This window comes from Ilyonectria robusta (assembly GCF_021365365.1).
Source record: "Ilyonectria robusta strain PMI_751 chromosome Unknown BGZ61scaffold_5, whole genome shotgun sequence".
Lineage (NCBI taxonomy): Eukaryota > Fungi > Ascomycota > Sordariomycetes > Hypocreales > Nectriaceae > Ilyonectria > Ilyonectria robusta.
Genome location: NW_025764439.1, coordinates 631724 through 651362, shown reverse-complemented (window position 1 = coordinate 651362; position 19639 = coordinate 631724). Strand labels below are relative to the sequence as shown.

Sequence of the window (19639 nt, the reverse complement as noted above, 5' to 3'; positions counted from 1 at the left end):
CGCAGCAGACCGCAGCATACCGCAGCATTGAGCATTGCTTAGCACTGCAGGCTCGTCGGAACCTCTCTCCGACGCGTCTAGCACTCTGCTTGGCCTGAGCGCCGCGGCAACCTGCTGAGATGGAGGACTCAACAGGCTCTGATCGTCCACTGAAGCGTGTCAAGTATGCGCAACAGGAGGACCTTTCCATTCCCACCCTCCCAGGGAACATGGCCATGGGGATCATCAGGCCTGTCGACAATGTCCCTGGCTCTCTACCTGATGCCCCATTGTTTGCAACCCCGTGGTCGCTGCAGTCAGGCTTGACGTCTCCATCGGAGATGCTCATGTCCCTCTCTGAGGATCTCAACCATACATGGGCCACAGCCATTCCAGGTGAGGAAACATGCCATCAACTGTCCTCGTCCTTACCAAGTACCTTCAACCAAGTACCGTCAACTTCACCATCCCTCCTCTTCTCTCCCCGGCCCTCTCTCCCTCTGATTCACCTTGTCTTGACTGGCCACTGTCACCCTTCATCGGCCCTTGATGGATCGAGTTATGGGTCCTGGGCCCTTCGGTGGTGTAACCAAGGGCCGTGAGAAGAGACAACAACATGCAGCCACCCCGCTCGCATCCTCGCTTTCACCTTCACCTAGTCGCCCAACAATCTCCCATCTTTCCCTGTTCTCCTCCATCTTGTCCAACTCTCGGTCCCTCCCCCATCCCATTGAAAGGTGTCGAGGCTGCTCAATGCCCTAATCATGCCATGGTTGACTTTCAAGTCGGTGAGCTAACATTCCATGTAGCACCGCATTCTGCAGGGCTGGACATCGAACATCACTCCGCCACACCCGGCCAACGTCAAACTTTGTCTCATCAGGTTTCTCATCAGTCCCGCCTGCCTCGCCTACTTCCCGCCGTCCCGGCTGATCCTCTGGAGACCATTCTTCTTCCCCACGACACTCGGTTACACAAGCGGCCCCCAAAGACCCTCTTTAGCCCCTTCACAGACGAAGAGGACCGCTTAGTCGAGTCCCGCGTCCCTCGTTATGTCCGCCCTGAAAATGGTCAAGTAAATGGCTATGTCAAGTTCAATTGGCCATCAAGAAGACCGTCTATCCGACCATTAGGCCCTGATCCCCCTCCTAGTGGTGTCGTGGAGGAAATTACTTCGGACTCGACACAGACATCGACTGTCAGTCGTAGTTCCAGCATCGTCAGCCTCATCGGACCACCACCACCCGCCTCTTCCAGGTCAAGTACCGTGTCCGTGTCTCCAGGCTTTTCAGATCTTTCCTGGAACCTCGTCCCCTCACCACCAATGGGCTCAGTGTCACCAGTATCTTCCCACGAATCGGCATTGCAACTCGTGACGCCTGGCGAGCCACGGATGTTGCCACCGCACTTTGGGTTTCAGGCCAAGATGGATATGATGGATAGGCGGCTGTGGGATTTCTGTACGTTCGCTTCCTCATTTCCTCTTAATTTGTCCCATCGTCCCAACCTCGGCATACCCAATATGCCTTTATTGTTGTCAAGTTCTGACGCCTTTCTCCATAGATATCAAAAACTGGTGCCCTGGTAGGAGTGTTCTCAATAACACCAACCTATGGCTGAAAGACTTCGCCCAAATGCATGAGAATGAAGGCATTCGATGCGCCATCCAGAGCTTAGCAGGAGTCTACATCTATGATTATCTTCCCGATGAACGTATTCGACAGAGAATCAATGACCGATACATGCTGGCAGATGCACACTTTAGCAATCTTCTCGTCTCCCCGGAGAGCTCTGAAATTGGGAAGGGGAGTGAGGTCATCACCATGGCCGTTATTCTCTCGATGCAAGATGTGAGTTTCGGCATTCCGAAGAGGCCCCCTGCATATTGTCCTGACTTGTTCTGAAGATCGTCCTCACTGAGCGGCGACTCAAGAAGCCCTACACGCCTCGGTGGCTGGAGGGCTTCAAGCAAGGCGAACACTTCCTTCATGTGACAGACCCGGGAGGTCGATTCTGGCGAGATAATAACATCCAGCTCACCAATCTCCGCATCTCGCAGTCCATTATCGTGGGTCGGGCTGTCATTCTCGCTCAGCCCATGATGGAACTTATTTCGCCAGCCGACCTCGACCCCGTGCAAGAGGCATCAAGATTCGGTTGGCTCCTCTATGGCACCGAAATGACCATGTACGAGATCCATGGAGGTTGCGGTTTTTCCAAGAAGCTGTTGCACACCATGAGCCAGATCACTTGCTGTGCGGCACGTATGCAGCAGGAACCCGAGAGTACTATTGTGCCCATCACGGCGCGATACTTGCTTCGCGAGCTTCAGGAGATGCGACAATGGAGTAGCGAGTCGATTCCATGGGAAATGGCCCAGGAACGCCCACAGCCCATCGAATGGATTAGGAAGAAACCCGTTGACTTTGTTATCGATTGTGACCAGGATATGACAGACGCAACAGCCGAGGCGTGGAGGTTTGCCGCGATCATCTATTTACAATGCCGGCTTTTAAGGTAAGTCGGATGAGGTGTCGGGGAACAGACTGCCTCCAGGGCGTTCCTTTCCTCTACGCCAGACCCCATTTATATTACGATGTGCTGACGACAGTCTTAGGCTACCCCGCAACCACCCAGAGCTCCTTAGCAACATGACGGACTTGGCCAAATGCATTCGTATCATGCCCACATCCGGCTCGCACTTTACCGCCCAAGCACCCCTCCTCCCGGTTTTCTTCCTTGGGTTGCTTGCTACAGATCCCGATCATAAGTGGGTGTCGCAGGCTTGGTTTGAGCAGGTAGTGCAGACACCAGTGCGAAGTGTACGTTTTCCTCACGCTCTTTTTATTATCGTCTGCAGTCTGGTTCTGCTGCGCGTGACTCTACCTATTACTTTACGGATTAAGGTACTAACTGTCCTTATCAGAGCGTGCCACCCTTGTATCAGGCTTTAAAGCGCATTTGGGTCTGGATCGACGCCGAGGTCGAAATCCCGTCTATGCCCACCGCGCTACCAAAGTCTATCGGCATGAGGCACCCTTGGTGGGAACGCCTCGTCACAAATATCCACGACAAAGAAGAAGAGACCCTGTGCCTAACATAGACGGCCGCAGTGTCTATCTATCCTTGCTCCCCCTCCCATGTCCCACGTGGTATCCTCTCAAAAACATCGCAGCACTGTCTGCTCGCCTTTTTGGTGTAGTATTAATGGTCGTTTCGGAGTGTTTTGCGGTCCGTCGGCTAGGAAGTTTAGTTAACTCCCGACACCGCACTATCGGCGTCGTCCCTCTGGTCCTTATCACCCTTCTTTCGAACAAGGTATTGTCCTGTTATCAATCAGCATAATATTCGTAAGCACTATGAACGGAAAGGGGCGGCTTACTGAACTCGGAATTCGGAGCTTGCCAGACATCGATGACGCTCAGTCCCGCCTTATAGCACATGAGTCGAACGCTGTCTTCGCCGTACTTGTGAGAGTCGAACCAGTCGAACTCTTCATCTTTCTTGATGACACGGCCAATCTTCTCCAAGTTGATGTCCCGCTTCGCACGGAAGTAGAAGCGGTGGCGCGTCGTGGGCTCCTCTTCCAGTTCGGCCAGGAACTCCCAGTCCTCTTCCTTGAACCAATCCTCACCTGCGAGTCGGTTTATTTTGGCAAACCCATTCAGGAAGAAAGACCGGTACAAATCGTCGGACGAATGGTACGCATTCCAAATCTTCTCGCGGTGGTTGGGAAGAAGATGGCCGTCCATGCCGATCAGCAAGAAGTCGTCGGTGCGCAAGGAATTAGCCCAAAACTTGAGGTGCGAAAGTGCCTCCGGCCAGGGGTCGTTGCACAGGACGGATCCGAGTGAGAGGAAGAGTCGTGGAGACTTGACCCCCTCCAGGTACTTCATTCCATCATGGAATGACCCCCAGATGCCGGTACAGGTGACGGTAGATCCCGCAGATGGGTGCTCCTTCACCAAATACTCTATATTCTGGTGCAAAGAAGTCTTCGAGATGTCGAGGGCAAGATAGGTGGTTTCTACCTTGGCCTTTTTGAATGCGGCCAGGAGGTGGCCGACCTTTCGGGTGTCACTAGTCGATTATCAGCAAAGGTAAGCTTGCAAGAGGGGGTGTGGGTAGTGACGGGGGTGGGAGGTGTGTGTGATATGGGGAGCAAATACTAACCCAGCTCCTAGATCAACCACGGTGATGCCCTGCTGGACACGTGCTGCAATATCAGCACCATGCTTGTCGAAGAGAACAATCTCATCATGAGTTTGGTAAAACTCGGGCGTGAAGATGATTTCGTTCCAGATTGGGAGGCCAACGTCGTCGTACAGCAACTCGTCCGGGAGCACTGGTTTGGCGTTGGCAGAATACGGGGCCTTAAGGGCCTCCATGAGTCGTTCACTCACATCGCCGTACATCTGGCTACCGCCAATGTCGATGACGGCGCCATGAGGGGGCGGGGCTTTCTTAGCATCCATCGTGTCGGTTCCGGCAAGCTCTCATGGGACGTTGACTGGTCAATTGCGAATGAAGGATCCTGGGTGAGTTGAAGAGGTGGCAACGACCCAAGGTGAGCTGGGGGACCGGATCTGGAAGTTGGCAATTGGCCCCGGGTCTCGAAGTCGGCGGCAGGCGAAGGTTGTGTTGCGTCGCAAATGGATCGATTGATCGTTGAAGTCGTGGTGGAGAGGAAGAGAAGGAGAAATATGTGATACGGCACATCCGCCGCGAGCTCTTTATACTTGGAGCAAGCAGGCAGCTCTTTTTTCGGGAACTGAATCACGTCCAAGGGACGGGCCAAGAGAGAAGAGAATCACACACACGCGACCGAGCAGGCGGGAGCAGAACTCGAGGTGCGTCTGGGTTCACCTGACTGGGAGGGCGTGTTCACTCCACCAGAGGTACCTTGGAACAGCACTAGGAAGCGGAAAGCTCGAGCCTGACTCCTTTGGTCGCGTCGCAGCAAGCAGAACAAATGCAGGCAGTGAATCGACGAAACGAAGCACGCCCCCCGAGATGAGATGATGGATGACCTTCTTTCGCTCGCGGGCCCAACATGCGTAGTAATTTGAGGCGAATCTTGGCCACGCCCGGGGCCTGGCCAGAAGTGGTTCGTCCTACATTAGGGCGATGCATGGAGGGTGGCATTACTTCCACCACGGCCGCCCTCCACCGTGACATGGGGGCCCGCAGCTGCTGGGGAAGAAGAAGCGACCCTTTTTTTTTCTCGCTCTCTGTCTGTCTCTGTCCACGGCCCTGGGCGTCACCCAGTCTCCAATTTTGAAACTACGACGCAGCTGGCCCTCCTTTTGCCCTGTCCTATGAAGAGCCCAAAGTCAATTGTGTTTCTTCGTGATCCACTTGCGCTGGGGTCAGCGGCTCCGGCCTCGGCTGTCACGATAGCCCTGCCACGCTAAGGGGGGTGAGCAACTGATGGGAATGGCTGAATCAGGGTCAGTGAGTTCTCTGACCAGAAGCGTCGATTGCCGCAGAGCCCATCGGCCCCACCGAATCGAATCGTCAAAGAGGTGATTCTCAGGACCGTTCCGTACTTCTCCACGTGTCCATCCCTCGCCAACGCATGTCCCGGTATCCCCTTGAGGGCGTCGGCGGCGACCTCGAGCCTGGAGGTTTTGACGAGATGACTGGTCACTTTGGCGCTGAGTCGACGACTGGGCCACTGGCCGTGATTCCCGATCAGGGCGGCTGCACTAGAGTGGCGCCAATACCCCTGCCCTGGCGAATGCACGTCATGGTTCAAGAAGAGACAAGGGCATGACAGGCAGTAGAATAGCGTGGTTTCGATGGAAAGCTTGATTGGGCACGATGCACACCCGGGCCTAGGTGGTGCTCTGGAGAATGATTTGATCTCCATTGCAGCGACGCCAACGCCGATTCTGGCGTGCTGAAGATGCCGCGAACGTGCGTGCTACGAGGAAGTTGTGTGTACGCACACAGGTACTAAGTCTGTAGGAGGTGAAGCTCGGGGTGACTACGGCGCCTAGAAGAGCTGTCCCGAGAAGAGGTAAATGGGGTACTCGACATGCCCATTGCTTCTGGAGCCGCTGGGGAACAAACAGCTTGACCGCTGGTTGATGGCGAGGGCAGCTTGTTCGTCAGCCCCGGGACCCGGGTCTGTCCTTTCTGTGCCTGTGCTCCATCACCCCCCCGGCGCGCGGTAAGGACACAGATCATTGTCGCATCTCAACGGCCTGTCACATGGCCGGGGTGGGGTAGGGCATGACGGGGAATGGGATGTGGATTGATGTGGATTGTGGATTGCGGATTGTGTGGATTACGGATTGTGGACTGTGGATTGTGGATTGTGTGGATAATGGATTGTGGGTTGTGGATTGTGGGTTGTGGGTTGTGGATTACGGATGTGGCAGTCGGAGTCGGAGTGGAGGATGAAGGTGGATGGGCGATGAAGGTGGATGGTGGACTGTGAATGAGGGCAGACTGGGGGGGGTGCCCATCCTCAGGTGGGTTGGAGATTGCATTGCGGTGGCGCAGCCGCCTTCTGTCTACGAGAACCGAAAAGGCGACAGGGTATACGGGGCGTGTACCGCCTCTCTCGAGGAATCCGTGTCCGTGTGCTGCAGACTGCAGACAACTGCAGACAGACTGCACACGATGGCCGGAGAGCTCAGGAGAAGGAGGGGGGTCAGGATGGGGAAACGGTGCGTATTTGCATCTCGATGGTCTCGAGATCGCAACCCGTTATTTGGCCCGACAGGTCCTCAGCGTCTATCAGACTTCTCGGCAAACTCTATCTATTTCGCAATAAACCGCCGCAGCAAGGACATGCCTGTCACGGTTGTAAGACATGGCTTCAATGCCTTGGATCTGGAGCATAAAGAGGGGCCGGGGGAAAGGCACAGCAGATGGGGCAGGGTCTGGGCTCGATGAAAGGGCATGGGATCATTTAGCATGAGATGAGGCGGCGGCCAGCGGGATGCAATGGCCGTTTTTTTTTTTCAACTGCATGGGCAGGATATATCTCGGGCGGTCAGAAGCCGATATCACTTCTTCTCTCATGCTGTTCCACGCCTGTTGCATTGTCTCGTACGTAAACGGTAAACGAAAGCACCATTCTCGCGGCCACAGCAAGGGATGGACCTGATCTTTCAAGCATGATTAATAGCTGGCGGGCTATTCACCAGGGTTCGGCGGGTGACGTTGTTCCCAGACCCTTGCAGCCCTTGCAACCCTTGCACGCCTTGGCCGGCCTGCCTCGAGCCCCGGCCACTGGTGCATGACACAATTGGGAACAGCCCAACGCTTCTCCAGCTCGGGGTTCGGTGTGCTTGGGGAAGGCCTTGTCCCGAATTGGGTGACGCTTGTTCAAGAAACGCAAACCAGCGAACCCCCTTGCCCGTGACGGGGCGACGACGTGAGTGAGTTGGACACCAAGTCAGCTTTAACGGCTAGTGTACCATGTACTGGGCTATTTCGAGCTCCCGTTCGAGTATGAGATCGACATACAGGCTTTAGTAAACAATGACAATTACGATTGCAATGCAACTCAACTCAACCCAAACGCCTCGATCCCTGACCCCAAGACCTGACTCCAAGACCCTGCTTGAATAGCCTGCTTGAATACCCGACTCCAAGACGGGACCCCATCCCGCCTCCTCCTTCCCCCTCCCCGCCGCCGGCTGGTGGGAAACGCACTAGAGCATGAACAACAAACCCATCCGAGTTCGGGACCAGATAAACCAACGCCATGCTTACTTTTACCCTGACTTGGTATGTACCCTGACCCCCCTGGCCCGCTTCGGAGGGATTCCACACGGCAGCATGGGAACCGGGCATGAATGTACTACGGAGCCTCGAGGAGTTTGACTTGAGGCGCCGCCGGGGCATGTACGTAGCATGTATGTATGTATGTATGTATGTGTGTATATATGCGTGTGTGTATGTGTGTATGTGCGTATGTATGGTATGTACGTACGTACGTGCGTACTACGTAGTACGTCCCGACGGCTCAGGCAGCCCGAGCTGGGGTGCTGCCGTCTCTCAGCCCCAGACAACGGCGGCCCGATAGATGGCGATGGGAACTGCGTGGCCGCAACGCATCGGCGCCCAGAGCAAAGCCAGTGCAGCGGGCGAGAGCGGACTTACTGCTACATACGCCGCAATACGTACGTAGTCCAAGACGTTTTTCGTCTGGTCGTGTGGCGGCGTTGGCTAGCTCTTGAGGGTGTCATGGGATCCGATCGAAGGAGAGGGTCTTTCGCTTTCCCGACAGACTGGTAACCCTCACGTCGTCAGGCCCTCATCGGTTCGTTTCCGAGGCCGATGAAGGAGCCAAGGTCTCCCGGACCGAGCTCTCATTCGATGGGTGCATAGGACCTGTTTCTGTAAATGTCGACGCCGGCCGCTGAGGGTGGTCTGCAAGTCTGCTGGGGCCAGGGTGTCAGAGGGGGGGGGGGAAGTCAGGGTTCCGGGTCTACAGGGGACGCACATTGTCGGTTTTCAACGAGATGGCGTATGCGACATTGTGGGCAACGCAAAGGGTGTGCAAGGGGCCTTGGCGACTGCATCCCCCGGACGAGGCCGAAGCAATGCTCCTTGTCAGCGGCGTTGGCTGCGGCGCTGTACTACGTACTACCTAATGTAAGGTGGTATGTAGTATGTTGCATGTAGTAACTTGTGTACTAAATACAACGCGGAGAGCCTCAACAAAGCAAATCCGGCACGCACGGGGCGGGTGTGTCGAAGCGGGAAGCTGGACACGCGATGATGAATAATAGCTCACGGGGTCGAGCTCGAGCTCAAGCTCGAGGGCCCGGGTCAGCATCAGGTCAGCGCCATGTCTTAGTCCACGGGCGGCTCGGAAACATTCTGGACGCGCGGACTGAGCGTCTCGAGACACTCGATCTGAGTTCCAGGCCTGTTTGTGGCGCCTCGTTCAGGTGGAATATCCAAGACATGGCGATATTTTTGTTCAACCACCACCACCTCCTCATTCATCCATCCCCCTCCACCACCACCTCCACCACTACCACATCCACCAACTAACTACCACCTCCACCACTACCACCGTTCCGTGCGTGCGCTCATGCCACCACTATGAGTCCGAGTCCCAGGTCTCGCGTAGCCTTAAGGGCAGCCCGGCCGATCCTATAGACGAATGAGCTCGCAGAATCGCCACAGTGCAGCTATTCTGGGCAGTACTCACAGCTACATCGCACATCGGCCGACGACTTTCTTTCCCCCCCTCCCCTTTACGCCATCGCTTACTAGTCCTCGCCAAGGGGTGTTCGCAAGAGACCACAAATGGCACGACCGTCTTCGGAATTAGAATCATGGGTGTTCATCTCAGTGCCGCCTTGCTCTTTTGGTCCATCATGTGCCACGTGGGATTTGATGGCTAACACCCGCTAGGCAACGAGTTCATGTTGGCGATCCAACACCTGACGGAGGAGCTATTCGTCTTTTAGTCACCGGAAGTAGCACGGGCACAGACGCAGCCTCTTGGTTTCTCTGCCCTCCGACACGCGCTCGCCGGCCGATGGCTCCACGCAGCGGATCGTGGGCTGCTGCTCAGGCCTCATCCACGGCCTCAACGCCCTCCTGCCAGCGCCTCAGGCCTCACCATTGGAGTGCACTGCCATGCAGGCCGGCAGCTCACGCTCCTGTAAGACCGGCAGATGGTCTGCAGTGGCCTGCGCAGGGAGACGCAGGGAGACGCGCCCAGTCGAGGCGGGTCCAGGGCTTGGCAGCGAAGAAGGAGGGCTCACCTCACGCACCTCACGCACCTCACGCACCCACCACCGCACCTGGAAGATGGTGCAGCAGCACACACGACCTGTCTCGAGATGATCTGTGACGCGGCAAGCGACGCGCAAAGGGTCCAGATCATCGCCATTGCACCAGAGGTCAACCAGTAACCGGGGTCTAGCCGAGTAATAGTAATCACTACTTGGTCTCTCGAGCCTACCACTACGTCGCAATTCAATAGTGCATGACGGCTGACATCACGGCTACCCTCCAGCGGCGCACGGCACGAAAAGGACCCAGCTCTGCTAGCGAGGCACTTCCATGCGGGCTGGGGATGCGCTGGGGATACGCGCTGGGGATGCAAGGCCCGCTGGAGACTGGCGTCAGGCCCGGAGCCCCAGCCCGCAGTTAGTGTGCTTGCTGGAGTCGCTCGACGAGGCTAGAGCCCTTCAACCCTCGCAAACTCAAAGTGTTCTGATGGTCGCCCGCCCCACGCTCGTGCTGACGATGGCCACAGTCGACGAATTCCATTTGTCTTCGTTCTCCCAGCGCCAACTACAATCGCCCTCGCCCCAAGGGTTCTTCGGCAAGGGGAGGGGCGCTCCGGCAGCGGGAGCGCGGTGCCTTCGGAAGGTTTGTCGCCGCGTGAACCGTTCTTCTAGTCTCGTGTCCGGCCGAAACCTTGACGACGGACCTCTCGGCACGGGCAACGAAACTCCGGGGTCGTCCGGGCCGGAGTCACCGCGGTCGAGGCAAAGTCCGGCGTCTTGCGCAATACCATTGCTGTGTCTTGGGCCGCATTGACGGCGAAAACGCCCTCCTGCACTCACCCACATCGATGTCGTTGGTGCTGCCGGCCGCCGGGCCCAGCCCGGGGATAGTGGACATGTACTTTTCGCACACGAGATGGAGAATGGGGACTCGACGATACGTCACAAGTCACAATGCTATCTGCGAGGACAACGACGATGAGGCACTGAGCTGCCACTGCGGTAATGTCGGCCACAGCATGATCCCTGCATAGCCCAACAGAAGCGCCACCCAAAGACCGCTCGCCTAATCAGCCTGGGCCGTCTAGGATCAGCAGCATCGGCGTAGCAATGCGCGATGTCCCAACATGAGTTGCTGCTGGGGCGTGCTTTGAGGGAGGAAAGAACGGGAGACAACAACGAGAAGAAGAAGGTGGAAGCCGCAAGCTGCCACGGAGTCGGAGGTAGCGAACGCCGCATTGTCACACTGCAGGGCTTTGGAGGGGGGGGCTTGGAAGGGGGGGGTTTCCTTGGGGCCTTTTGGGCCGGCCGGGTCTCCGGCCGAGACAATAGCTTCGTTCCGGGGCGAATCGCCGCAATACATACGGCAAGCGATGGCGACGGCTGGAAGGCAAACAGCGGTGCGGACCCTAATCTAGAGGCGCCCCCTGAGCATCCTTGGTGCCATAGGCGCGGCAGAGTTACCGCCTTTCTATCTTCAACCTCGGCTTCGGACCAAATCTCTCTTGTACAACCCCAGCATGCGAAATGGCCGGTGGTGCGGCCGAGCTACAGGCCGCCTTCTCTGAGACATTGCGCGCATGCGTGTATTGATCCCACCCATTTCGTTTCAGGCGGCATGGCTAGATTCGAAGCAGTGATGAGAAATCGAGGCAGCATGATAGCTGGACGGCGTGATGTGAGGTCCTCCTCTTCCCCACGATGCTAACGCGAGCTGCACGCAATTGGCAAGGGTCCCAGCCAGCCCGGTCTCCAAGGCACCCCAAAAGGCTCGGGGGGTCCATGATGCGCCCAGAGTACGGCCCGTTGCCGATTCCGACCCTTCGCTCCACGCCCAGCTCGACTAGCGACGGCCCCAGTGCGGCCCCAGTGTTGCTGCATCATGGATTCATGGATAGGTTTTTTTTTTTCGCGCGAGGCCGTTTCGTTGCGCGCTGGCCGACCCGCTCCTGTGCTGTCAAGGCATGCTGAATTGACTGTTTCGCAGGACGAGGAAAAAAAAAATTATCTGCGTATGCAGTGCGGTGGATCTCGACGGCGTATCGACAGCGTATCGATTCTCTAGAGCCGCATCTTAGCCACGTCAGTTGGCAGATGCAGGTCCTGAGAGAACATGCCGGTCCGTGGGGAAACAAGTGAGGAAAGAAGGCGCCAAGGCCTCAGACACAGGCAAGGAGTGGAAAATTTTGGAACCTTGACTCCGACGCCCCAGCACGAAAAGGGACCCCCTGTCGTGGGCAAGGGTGTTATTCCACACCTTTGCCAGGGGATGTGCTGGTTGAGTGACATGGTCGGGCTTCCTGTTTTGGACATGAGCAACGCTTTGGAGACGACAGACTTCTAGCCCCAAGACGGTAATTATATTCGCAAGGATCACCTCTAAAGTCCGGACTGGCATTCCAATCTAGGTATGCGACTACTACATCCCAATAAGTCAGACCAGGAAGTTGCCCCCCTTTTTTCGTCCAGGATCTAACCATGATTTATCCAAGAAACTATCCAGAAACTATTCCGCTTACGAAGTGCGAAGGAGACATATTCTGCGTACTCTAACGTGCTTCTTCGGCGCGTACGCGGTACCGTATTACTAGATACAGCACCAGTAACAAAGCCACGAAACAGAGGTGTCGTCCTTGTTTCCATCATCTACTGCTCCCAGAAACCGGGGAACAGGTACTCGACGTTCTTCATCGCCTCCGGGTTGCGGCCTTCAGGCTTGGTCATAAACTTGACAGCCCCCTGCGATACTCCCTGCCAGTGCTTGGCCATGACCAAGTCACCGTGCTCCTGTTGTGCCAGTTGATCCAGCACGGCACCCACCAGGCGCTTGGCGTTTTCGCCGTTGGACTTCATACACTTGATGACCATCTCCACGTTGACGTCCTCAAAGGAGTGCCAGCAGTCATAATCTGTCGCCATGCAAATCACCTGGTAGGCCATCTCGGCCTCACGGGCCAGCTTGGCCTCAGGAAGCGTCGACATGTTAATAACCGATCCACCCCACGATCGATACATGTGCGACTCGGCCCGTGTCGAGAACTGGGGCCCCTCTGCCCTGTATGTCAGATCATATCAGATTATTTCCCAGGGTACTGTATTTGCTTACCCATAACAATGACCGTGCCCTTCTCATGTAGAACGACACCGTCGCCCTCCATATGCTCAGCGCAAGTCTTTACTACTTTCGCGAGACCCGCATCGAAGGGATCGGCAAAGCCGACGTGGCCAACGACACCGCCCTCGAAGAAGGTGAAGGGGCGGATACCCTTTGTGCGGTCAATGACCTGGTCCGGTACCACGAAGTCCATGGGCTTAATCTCCTCCTGTAGCGATCCGACCGCGGAGAAAGCGATGACGCATCGCACTCCGATGTGGCGCAAGGCAGCAATATTGGCTCGGTTGGGGACCTCGTGGGGTGCGAATTGGTGGTACTGGCCGTGACGTGCGAGGAAGGCGATGTTGACACCCTTGTGGGAGAGAATTTGGATCGGCGATGCGGGCTTGCCCCAGGGAGTGATGGGGTTGAGGGCAGCGACGGGCTCGAATCCCTCAAGCTGGCCGAGGCCAGTGCCGCCAATGACGGCGATGTGGACGGGCTCTGTGAGAGAATTTCAGCATCGTTATCTTTGTCCCTTGGCGGAGGAGGGGTGGAGGGATGTTGGGGAGTATTAGGAGGGGGAGAGGCAATTGACGTACTGTCAAAGGTCGTCGGGAGGTCACCCATCTTGACGGCTGCGGCGGGATCTGGCTCGGGTCGAGGTTGGCTTGCGGTATTTCAAGGGGAAGCTGGTTCGAAGGAGGACGTCGATGGAGGGGATGTTATCTTCTCTTGAAGAGTGCTAGCGAGGTTCACACGCGAAATGCTGACCAGAACTTTTACCCCGCCATGCCAGACCTTGAGCACGGCGATGGAGGGGTCGTGGCCTATACTCTCCGATCATTGGTTGGCGCGGAAAGAAGAACCGGCTCCTTGGGGTATATTCGCATCAACTCAGTACATGGAGAAAACGCCAGAGCTTGCTGGTATGGCGTAATGATTTATATCAAAGGCCTCGTCCAGTTTGCAACCGCCAGCAGGCTGCAGAGTTAGACTTCGTCGTCAATTGTCCGGCCAGTGAAGGGGTATGGCTATAGGGTAAGCGGGCTGGCAACCCTCACTCATGATGACATCACAAATGTTGGGCAGTAGTATCATGGAAGCCCAAGGGTACAACTAGGTACTCGGATGAGGCTCTTTTAGTGTTCTAGAATTTTGGACGTCGAGACCAGCAGGGATCACGTTATTCTTGGGGGTATCATTTCGCCACTGATGGTAGGCAGTGGGAATTATGCAGCACACCCACGGCAATAGTTACACATACGGAAATATCGGTACCAGTATTTGGTCATTTTATAAGAAGTATTGTTATTCGCACATAGATACAAGCCCCTTGAGCAAAGTCCGAGGGCAAAACAATGTGTCCAGCATGTGCATTGGAATTCTTAGACCTGAGCCTTATGTTTATGAAAAGCCATTGGCATAAAAAAGTGACTGGGGAATAAATACTAAGAACTAGTCTTCTACACTTATTAGGATAATAAATAATTACCAGCAGCATTGAAGCATGCAGTTATACCAATTGTATGCACCCTCTAATTCCGACGACACACATCCTTCGATCCTCATAGGCTGTACAGTAGAGACGGAAGACTGCTTCTACTCCGGAGTAGATGCACGCCCGGTGCCCGCACACATCAAGGTGACGTAAATTTAGAAGCAACTGGTCAATTCTAGATTTAGAGTAACAACTCAAGTAAAAAACAGGCACTTTCATGTTCCCCTTACTCTGTATGCTGTCGAAAGTATCATGCCCGAGGATTGTTAGTGGTAGCTTCCATCTTGTTGGCCGCCACCGCGCCTTCCTCTACGCCTGAGGTAGGTGTTCAGGCTGCTTACCAACCCCGCCAAAATTTTCCGGCTTGCTCCACCAAAAATTCCGAATCAAACATTCACCGACGAAAACGCTACCCTCCCGCGCTGCATCGTACCTTTGAGATGAGCACCAAGGACGCGATGACACGCTTACCAGACTATGTTACCCTGCCCGCCGACACCCTGGATGATGGCCCCGGCGAGACCATCGAGGAGCGGTGCTTCTCGGCTGCCCTCATCTGTCTTGAGGGGCACTACACCCAGGCACCTCCCATGGGCCCTCAGACAACCACTAGGGTGAGCTCCATGATCTCAAAGACACTGGAGAAGACACACACACTCAGGAAAGCCCGGTAGGTACCCAAAATTTGATGCAGTGTGTGCGCCCGCTGACGAATCCCACAGCGAAGCGCTCTCGAGGAACGTCGCTATATGGATATGGCTCACGCGGATATTTGCTGCCGCCATCCCGAGCTTGACCACCAGATCTGTTGGGCCCCTGTCAAGCCTGAACGACCCGGATAAGGGAGTCACCCCACAGGAAAGCACGGCTCTGATCGTCATGAACCATGCATCTATCAAGGAAGACCTCGGGACTCTCATCAAGCTCATGCACATTGCCCGGAACCTCCTCGTTAACGCCGAGCCCGAGGTACCTCAGGACATTTGTGCCGCGGTTCATTTCGACCAAATGGTCTACCAGACGATCATCCTCTGCGTCAACGTCACAAGCAAGGGCTACGATGGCGAAATATTGGATGAGACCCAGAGGCTAAAGCTCGGCGACATCACGGAACTATGTATGTTGCCCCCCTCAGGGTTCTGCGTTGGTCTCAACTAACAATCTATAGACAAAAAGCTGCTCGTAACCTCTCTGCAGCAGGCTCATAACTGGACCGCCAAGCATGACCGGAACAAGATGTCCTTTTGGTTCGATGTACTGTTCGATGATGATGGAGCACTGTCTGGATCGGAAGAAGGCCTCGGAGACGGCTCAGGATTCCGCCCCAACGTCGCAAAACAGCAGGTTCAGCACTGGCTCGACCGAAACTCGAAGATGTGCGAGACTGCGAGAAACCTCTTGAAGGATTACGCACAGAACCAAGCAGACAAGCCCCCGGGCAACCTAGCACCTATCCGACCGTTGGCATGGAACTGGCTCCCAGATGGATCCGTCGATGTTCCGGGTGACGTAGGAGACAGTGATGAGAAGATCAACCCCGTCTGGAAGCCTGACGAAACGGACAGGTTTGAGCAAGACCGGGCCTACGGCCGAGTATCTAGAGAGATCGATACCTGGTGGCTCCGTGCTCGCGATCCTAACTACGAGGACTGGGTTGTTGGAATGCCCTCTGTTGAATTTGCCCAGAGTCGCACAGAGCACTGCCGAAACAACCTGGTGCACCGCTATGCTCATTCTTATGGGGGAGAACATTCGCCGCCACCAGGAACCGTCGAGGAGGAGCTGTCGGACCACGAACATTGCCATCACTGCGAGCATGAGCATGAACACGATGAGCACGAGCACGAACACGACCATGAACACGATGAGCACGAGCACGAGCATGACCACCACGAGCATGACCACGAGTGTGAATGCGAATATGAACACGACCATCACCATCACCATCATCACGACCATGATCACGATTATGCGCACGACTACGTGGAGGATATGATGGACGATGACGAAGCCGACGACGACGAATCCTACGGGGAGGGCCCGCTAACTGGCTTGTTGACTGAAGTGCCAAACATTCTGGATCCTAAGCAAATCGAGGCGTTGCACATGATTGTCAAGTCATGTATCTTGGACAACGCTGGGTCAGGACTCACTCGGGCAGGCGAGAACTTGCAAAAGACTCGGTGCAGAATGTTCCTTGCTCTGGACTGCGGGAAGAGCCTGCTCCGAGAGATGCTAGTGTTCATTGCGGTCTGGGAGAAGGATGAGCAATCCCTCATCTTCCAGGTCACCACGCAGATAGTCGAAGCGCTCCACCACAGCGCCTTGATCCCATATGCGTGGAACTCTCTCCGGATACCCAAGGACATCATCTCGCCTGCCCAAACGGTCTTGCTGCGGCTTGTAAACCACATGTTCCGAGCTCGTGTTAACAACCCATCCTCCCAAGAGGCTAAGGATAACACTCGAGACATCAAACTGGTCCACTTCTTCTTCAGCTTCTTCCGGAGTCGAATCGTCCCTGAATGTGCGGCTCTCATGCACCTCCAGGCTCAAATTCGCGAGGAGAACTGTGACCCGTCAGAATTCCCCGTGGACTCCTGGGATATGGAAAGGGCAAAGGACGGCCTGGCCCAGTATCTCGACTTCCTTACGACGGTGGCCGAGATGATGGACACAAGGGCGAAGCTCATCGAATGGGAGTCCGTGTACGATCTAATCACAATTCTCAGTGGACTCGAGGCTGGGGTGCCCAAGAAGCCTCTGATTGAGCTACCCAAGCGATCACCTCGGAGCGAGAATGGCGGTAACCCGATGGTCGAGCGACCGTATGCGGCAGCAGATGACAGCCACTCTCCATCACCACCGCCACCACCTCTGCAAGAGCCTGCACATAAGTTCCCATGGTCTGGAATTAAGGGCCAGATCTTTACCATTATTGCCACGCTTCTGCAACCGCCGCCGGGTCAGAGCAGCCCTGGAAATCCCGATGTCCAGATGCAGATGGTGAAGTACAACGGAATTGTGCCACTGCTCAACTGCTGCGCATATGACGACCACAATCCCTTCGCCAAAGAGCGGGTAACGATTTGTCTCAAGTGGTTGTTGGATGGATGCGAAGCGGCGAACAATTTCTTCCGGGAGCTTGTAAACCTCGCGCCACAGCCCAATCTCAGACCTCCTCCCGGCGGTACGACCGTATCCACAATAAAGGTCGATGGAATCGAAGGGGAGGTCAAGGTACAAGTTCGGTCGAACACTGCAGGACCGGCAGGTCAGGATACGGAGGACATCGTGGGCGGTACGAACAGGTTGAACCTCAATCAACCAAGCGGCCGAGGCAGTATTGAGGATGATTTTATGGCGTGAACGACACACTCTGTGGCTTGGATCCTGGGGCCCTCGGATACTTGAGGACTTGAGGACTCGAGCCTTGGGCAGATGGGCACGGGGTATCGGGGTATTGTGGAGATTGCCACACGGGTCCAAATACATCACAATTGCCGCCAGGCTAATGCATGCTGGACTCTCTGGAGACCTTTTACGGGCGCCAGTCAAGTTGATTGCCAGTGCACCACCTATGCAGGGGTCAGGAAATGGTGAGAGCTGCGTCGCGCAAAGTCGACCAGTGGCAGAGTTGTTTTATTTTGTACATAGATGACGAACAACGTCAATCCCATGAGCCCTTTCGCAGGGCAGACGGCAACGAATGCCCCGAATCTACGCAGTTCATCTCACACCGCATATATCTTTCGTCCGGATCTAGGGCTCTTGGAAGGGTGGCATGGATGGTGGTGGCGCAAGTTCTCAGAGGGGACACTGGGCGTCTGTCTGCTGAAAACGGAGGCAATAAAAAACGTCATCGAAGCGGCCCCGAAGCGGCTGCGTGATCAATAATGGGGCCCCGTATTTCCTGTCGGTGCAGCAAGCAGGTGACTGAAGTTGGAGGTGTTCGGGGATCAGGCTCGGTTCAGCTGTGGTGAGTGACCTCGGAGCCTGATCGCACTGAGCAGAGATGGCCATTGCCCGCTCCGCAGTGACGGGCGGGACTTCTCGTTTCCCCTTTCCCCTTCAATGTCGACAAACGAGGCGTATACCTATCGCCTATCATGTCAATGTCGAGTCCTGTCCGGCCGTTTGAGAATCGTGGATCTAGGAGCCGCTTCGCCTCCATCAACCCTTTCCCGCTTCCACCGCCGGGCTGATTGCCGGACAGCCATGCCACAGCGTGCCAAGTGTGAACAACGCACGCATTGGGGGCCGACCGCCGTAACAGGGCTTTAACCCGATGGCTGCCCCCCAGCTGGACCAGGCTTTGGGCTGGTGCTTGGATTGGGGATGAGGGAGGGCTGTTGGCCCGTCCAGTGTGGCCACCCTAACCCTTGTTTGGGGCTCCAGTACAACGAGAGATAAAGACGCCCACCCATATAGGAGAGGTGTCCCATTTAGTTTTACGAGAAAGCAGCCATGCATTTACTCGGTCGAACAAAACAAAGAAAGCACCAGCAAGCAGCCGTCGGTGACAGCGGCCGCGGCCCGAAGCGTCAATCTTCAACGGACCACGACAAAAGCAAGCCAGTGCGTCTTGGGCTTGTGCCCGGCTCATGTCAGCTAATGCGGCGCAATGATTGCCTCTTTGCCTCGACGTCTGCCTTCCCTCTCCTCGCTTTGGAAGTGTGTGTGTGGGCATCCCCCGGGTGTCTCAACAGAGCGGCCACGCCTGTACGCGCACCACGACTCGAGAAGGCCCATTACCTGAAAGGGGGTAGAATGTACACGAGCAAGGCAACTGGCTCTTTTGTGATTTGAAATTGCAGAGCAACTTGTTCTTCGCTGAAGGGCGGGTGTGTTCGCCCTCACTGGGGCGGGATGGGCGATGCTTCCAACACAATGCCTGGCGACACTCGGCTCGCACACTCGACCCGAATCATCCATCCATCCAGTTAATTTGAAGAAAATACATTGCCGGAAGCTCGTGTGTCAACTCCTGCTCACTGCCCAATGACCCATCACCCCATTCCCCCCCAACCCGGCCTTGCATGGGACTAACCATTAGGATCCTTTGCCTCTTTCCTCTGGTGCTAATCGTCTCTCACGAACACAGCCTTGGAGGACGCCTGACGGAAAATTTCACTTGCCAGCGAACACATTGACGTGCCCTCTCACATCTCTCGCTGGCTGTATGCAAATTGCGAGTTGCCATGGCCTCAGGGATCTCAGCCTCTACCCACCCCCTTCTCGATACGGTCCAATGATATATCACCGCATTTTGTATTGTACTTCTGCCTCGCGCAGTGCTGTGCAATTTGCCTCGAGCATTGGTTGATCCGACAGGCATGCGGCTCGGCGGCC

At 55.6% G+C, this 19639-nt stretch overlaps 8 protein-coding genes across 8 annotated transcripts; 5 read left to right on the top strand and 3 right to left on the bottom strand.

Annotated features, from left to right (window-relative positions):
• Window positions 1-119: 119 nt before the first annotated feature.
• On the top strand, window positions 120-3082 carry BGZ61DRAFT_346519 (fungal-specific transcription factor domain-containing protein; the record flags this gene model as incomplete). The annotated part of the gene is made up of 6 exons (XM_046239887.1): window positions 120-414; window positions 639-1439; window positions 1543-1829; window positions 1886-2496; window positions 2597-2801; window positions 2906-3082. The coding sequence occupies 6 exons, from the start codon at window positions 120-122 to the stop codon at window positions 3080-3082; spliced, it is 2376 nt and encodes a 791-aa protein (XP_046107418.1).
• BGZ61DRAFT_385187 (histidine-specific methyltransferase) lies at window positions 2804-4454 on the bottom strand (the record flags this gene model as incomplete). Its single annotated transcript, XM_046242722.1, has 3 exons — window positions 2804-3305; window positions 3362-4059; window positions 4153-4454. The coding sequence occupies 3 exons, from the start codon at window positions 4452-4454 to the stop codon at window positions 3229-3231; spliced, it is 1077 nt and encodes a 358-aa protein (XP_046107417.1). The 3' UTR covers window positions 2804-3228.
• An 819-nt stretch (window positions 4455-5273) lies between these two features.
• BGZ61DRAFT_180487 (uncharacterized protein) lies at window positions 5274-6122 on the bottom strand. Its single transcript, XM_046237682.1, has one exon. The coding sequence runs from the start codon at window positions 5849-5851 to the stop codon at window positions 5390-5392; it is 462 nt and encodes a 153-aa protein (XP_046107416.1). The 5' UTR covers window positions 5852-6122; the 3' UTR covers window positions 5274-5389.
• A 2824-nt stretch (window positions 6123-8946) lies between these two features.
• BGZ61DRAFT_181070 (uncharacterized protein) lies at window positions 8947-9917 on the top strand. The gene is made up of 2 exons (XM_046237686.1): window positions 8947-9261; window positions 9367-9917. Exons 1-2 carry the CDS (start codon window positions 9113-9115, stop codon window positions 9809-9811), a joined length of 594 nt encoding a protein of 197 aa, XP_046107415.1. The 5' UTR covers window positions 8947-9112; the 3' UTR covers window positions 9812-9917.
• Window positions 9918-10658, top strand: BGZ61DRAFT_180508 (uncharacterized protein). Its single transcript, XM_046237683.1, has one exon. It carries the CDS (start codon window positions 10024-10026, stop codon window positions 10504-10506), a length of 483 nt encoding a protein of 160 aa, XP_046107414.1. The 5' UTR covers window positions 9918-10023; the 3' UTR covers window positions 10507-10658.
• Window positions 10616-11577, top strand: BGZ61DRAFT_180975 (uncharacterized protein). Its single transcript, XM_046237685.1, has 2 exons — window positions 10616-10694; window positions 10781-11577. The coding sequence occupies exon 2, from the start codon at window positions 10810-10812 to the stop codon at window positions 11398-11400; it is 591 nt and encodes a 196-aa protein (XP_046107413.1). The 5' UTR covers window positions 10616-10694; window positions 10781-10809; the 3' UTR covers window positions 11401-11577.
• A 761-nt stretch (window positions 11578-12338) lies between these two features.
• BGZ61DRAFT_475013 (S-methyl-5'-thioadenosine phosphorylase) lies at window positions 12339-13416 on the bottom strand (the record flags this gene model as incomplete). Its single annotated transcript, XM_046248631.1, has 3 exons — window positions 12339-12742; window positions 12799-13290; window positions 13389-13416. The coding sequence occupies 3 exons, from the start codon at window positions 13414-13416 to the stop codon at window positions 12339-12341; spliced, it is 924 nt and encodes a 307-aa protein (XP_046107412.1).
• Window positions 13417-14539: 1123 nt separating this feature from the next.
• Window positions 14540-17656, top strand: BGZ61DRAFT_475012 (uncharacterized protein; the record flags this gene model as incomplete). Its single annotated transcript, XM_046248630.1, has 4 exons — window positions 14540-14552; window positions 14612-14957; window positions 15010-15404; window positions 15456-17656. 4 exons carry the CDS (start codon window positions 14540-14542, stop codon window positions 17654-17656), a joined length of 2955 nt encoding a protein of 984 aa, XP_046107411.1.
• Between the last annotated feature and the right edge of the window lie 1983 nt (window positions 17657-19639).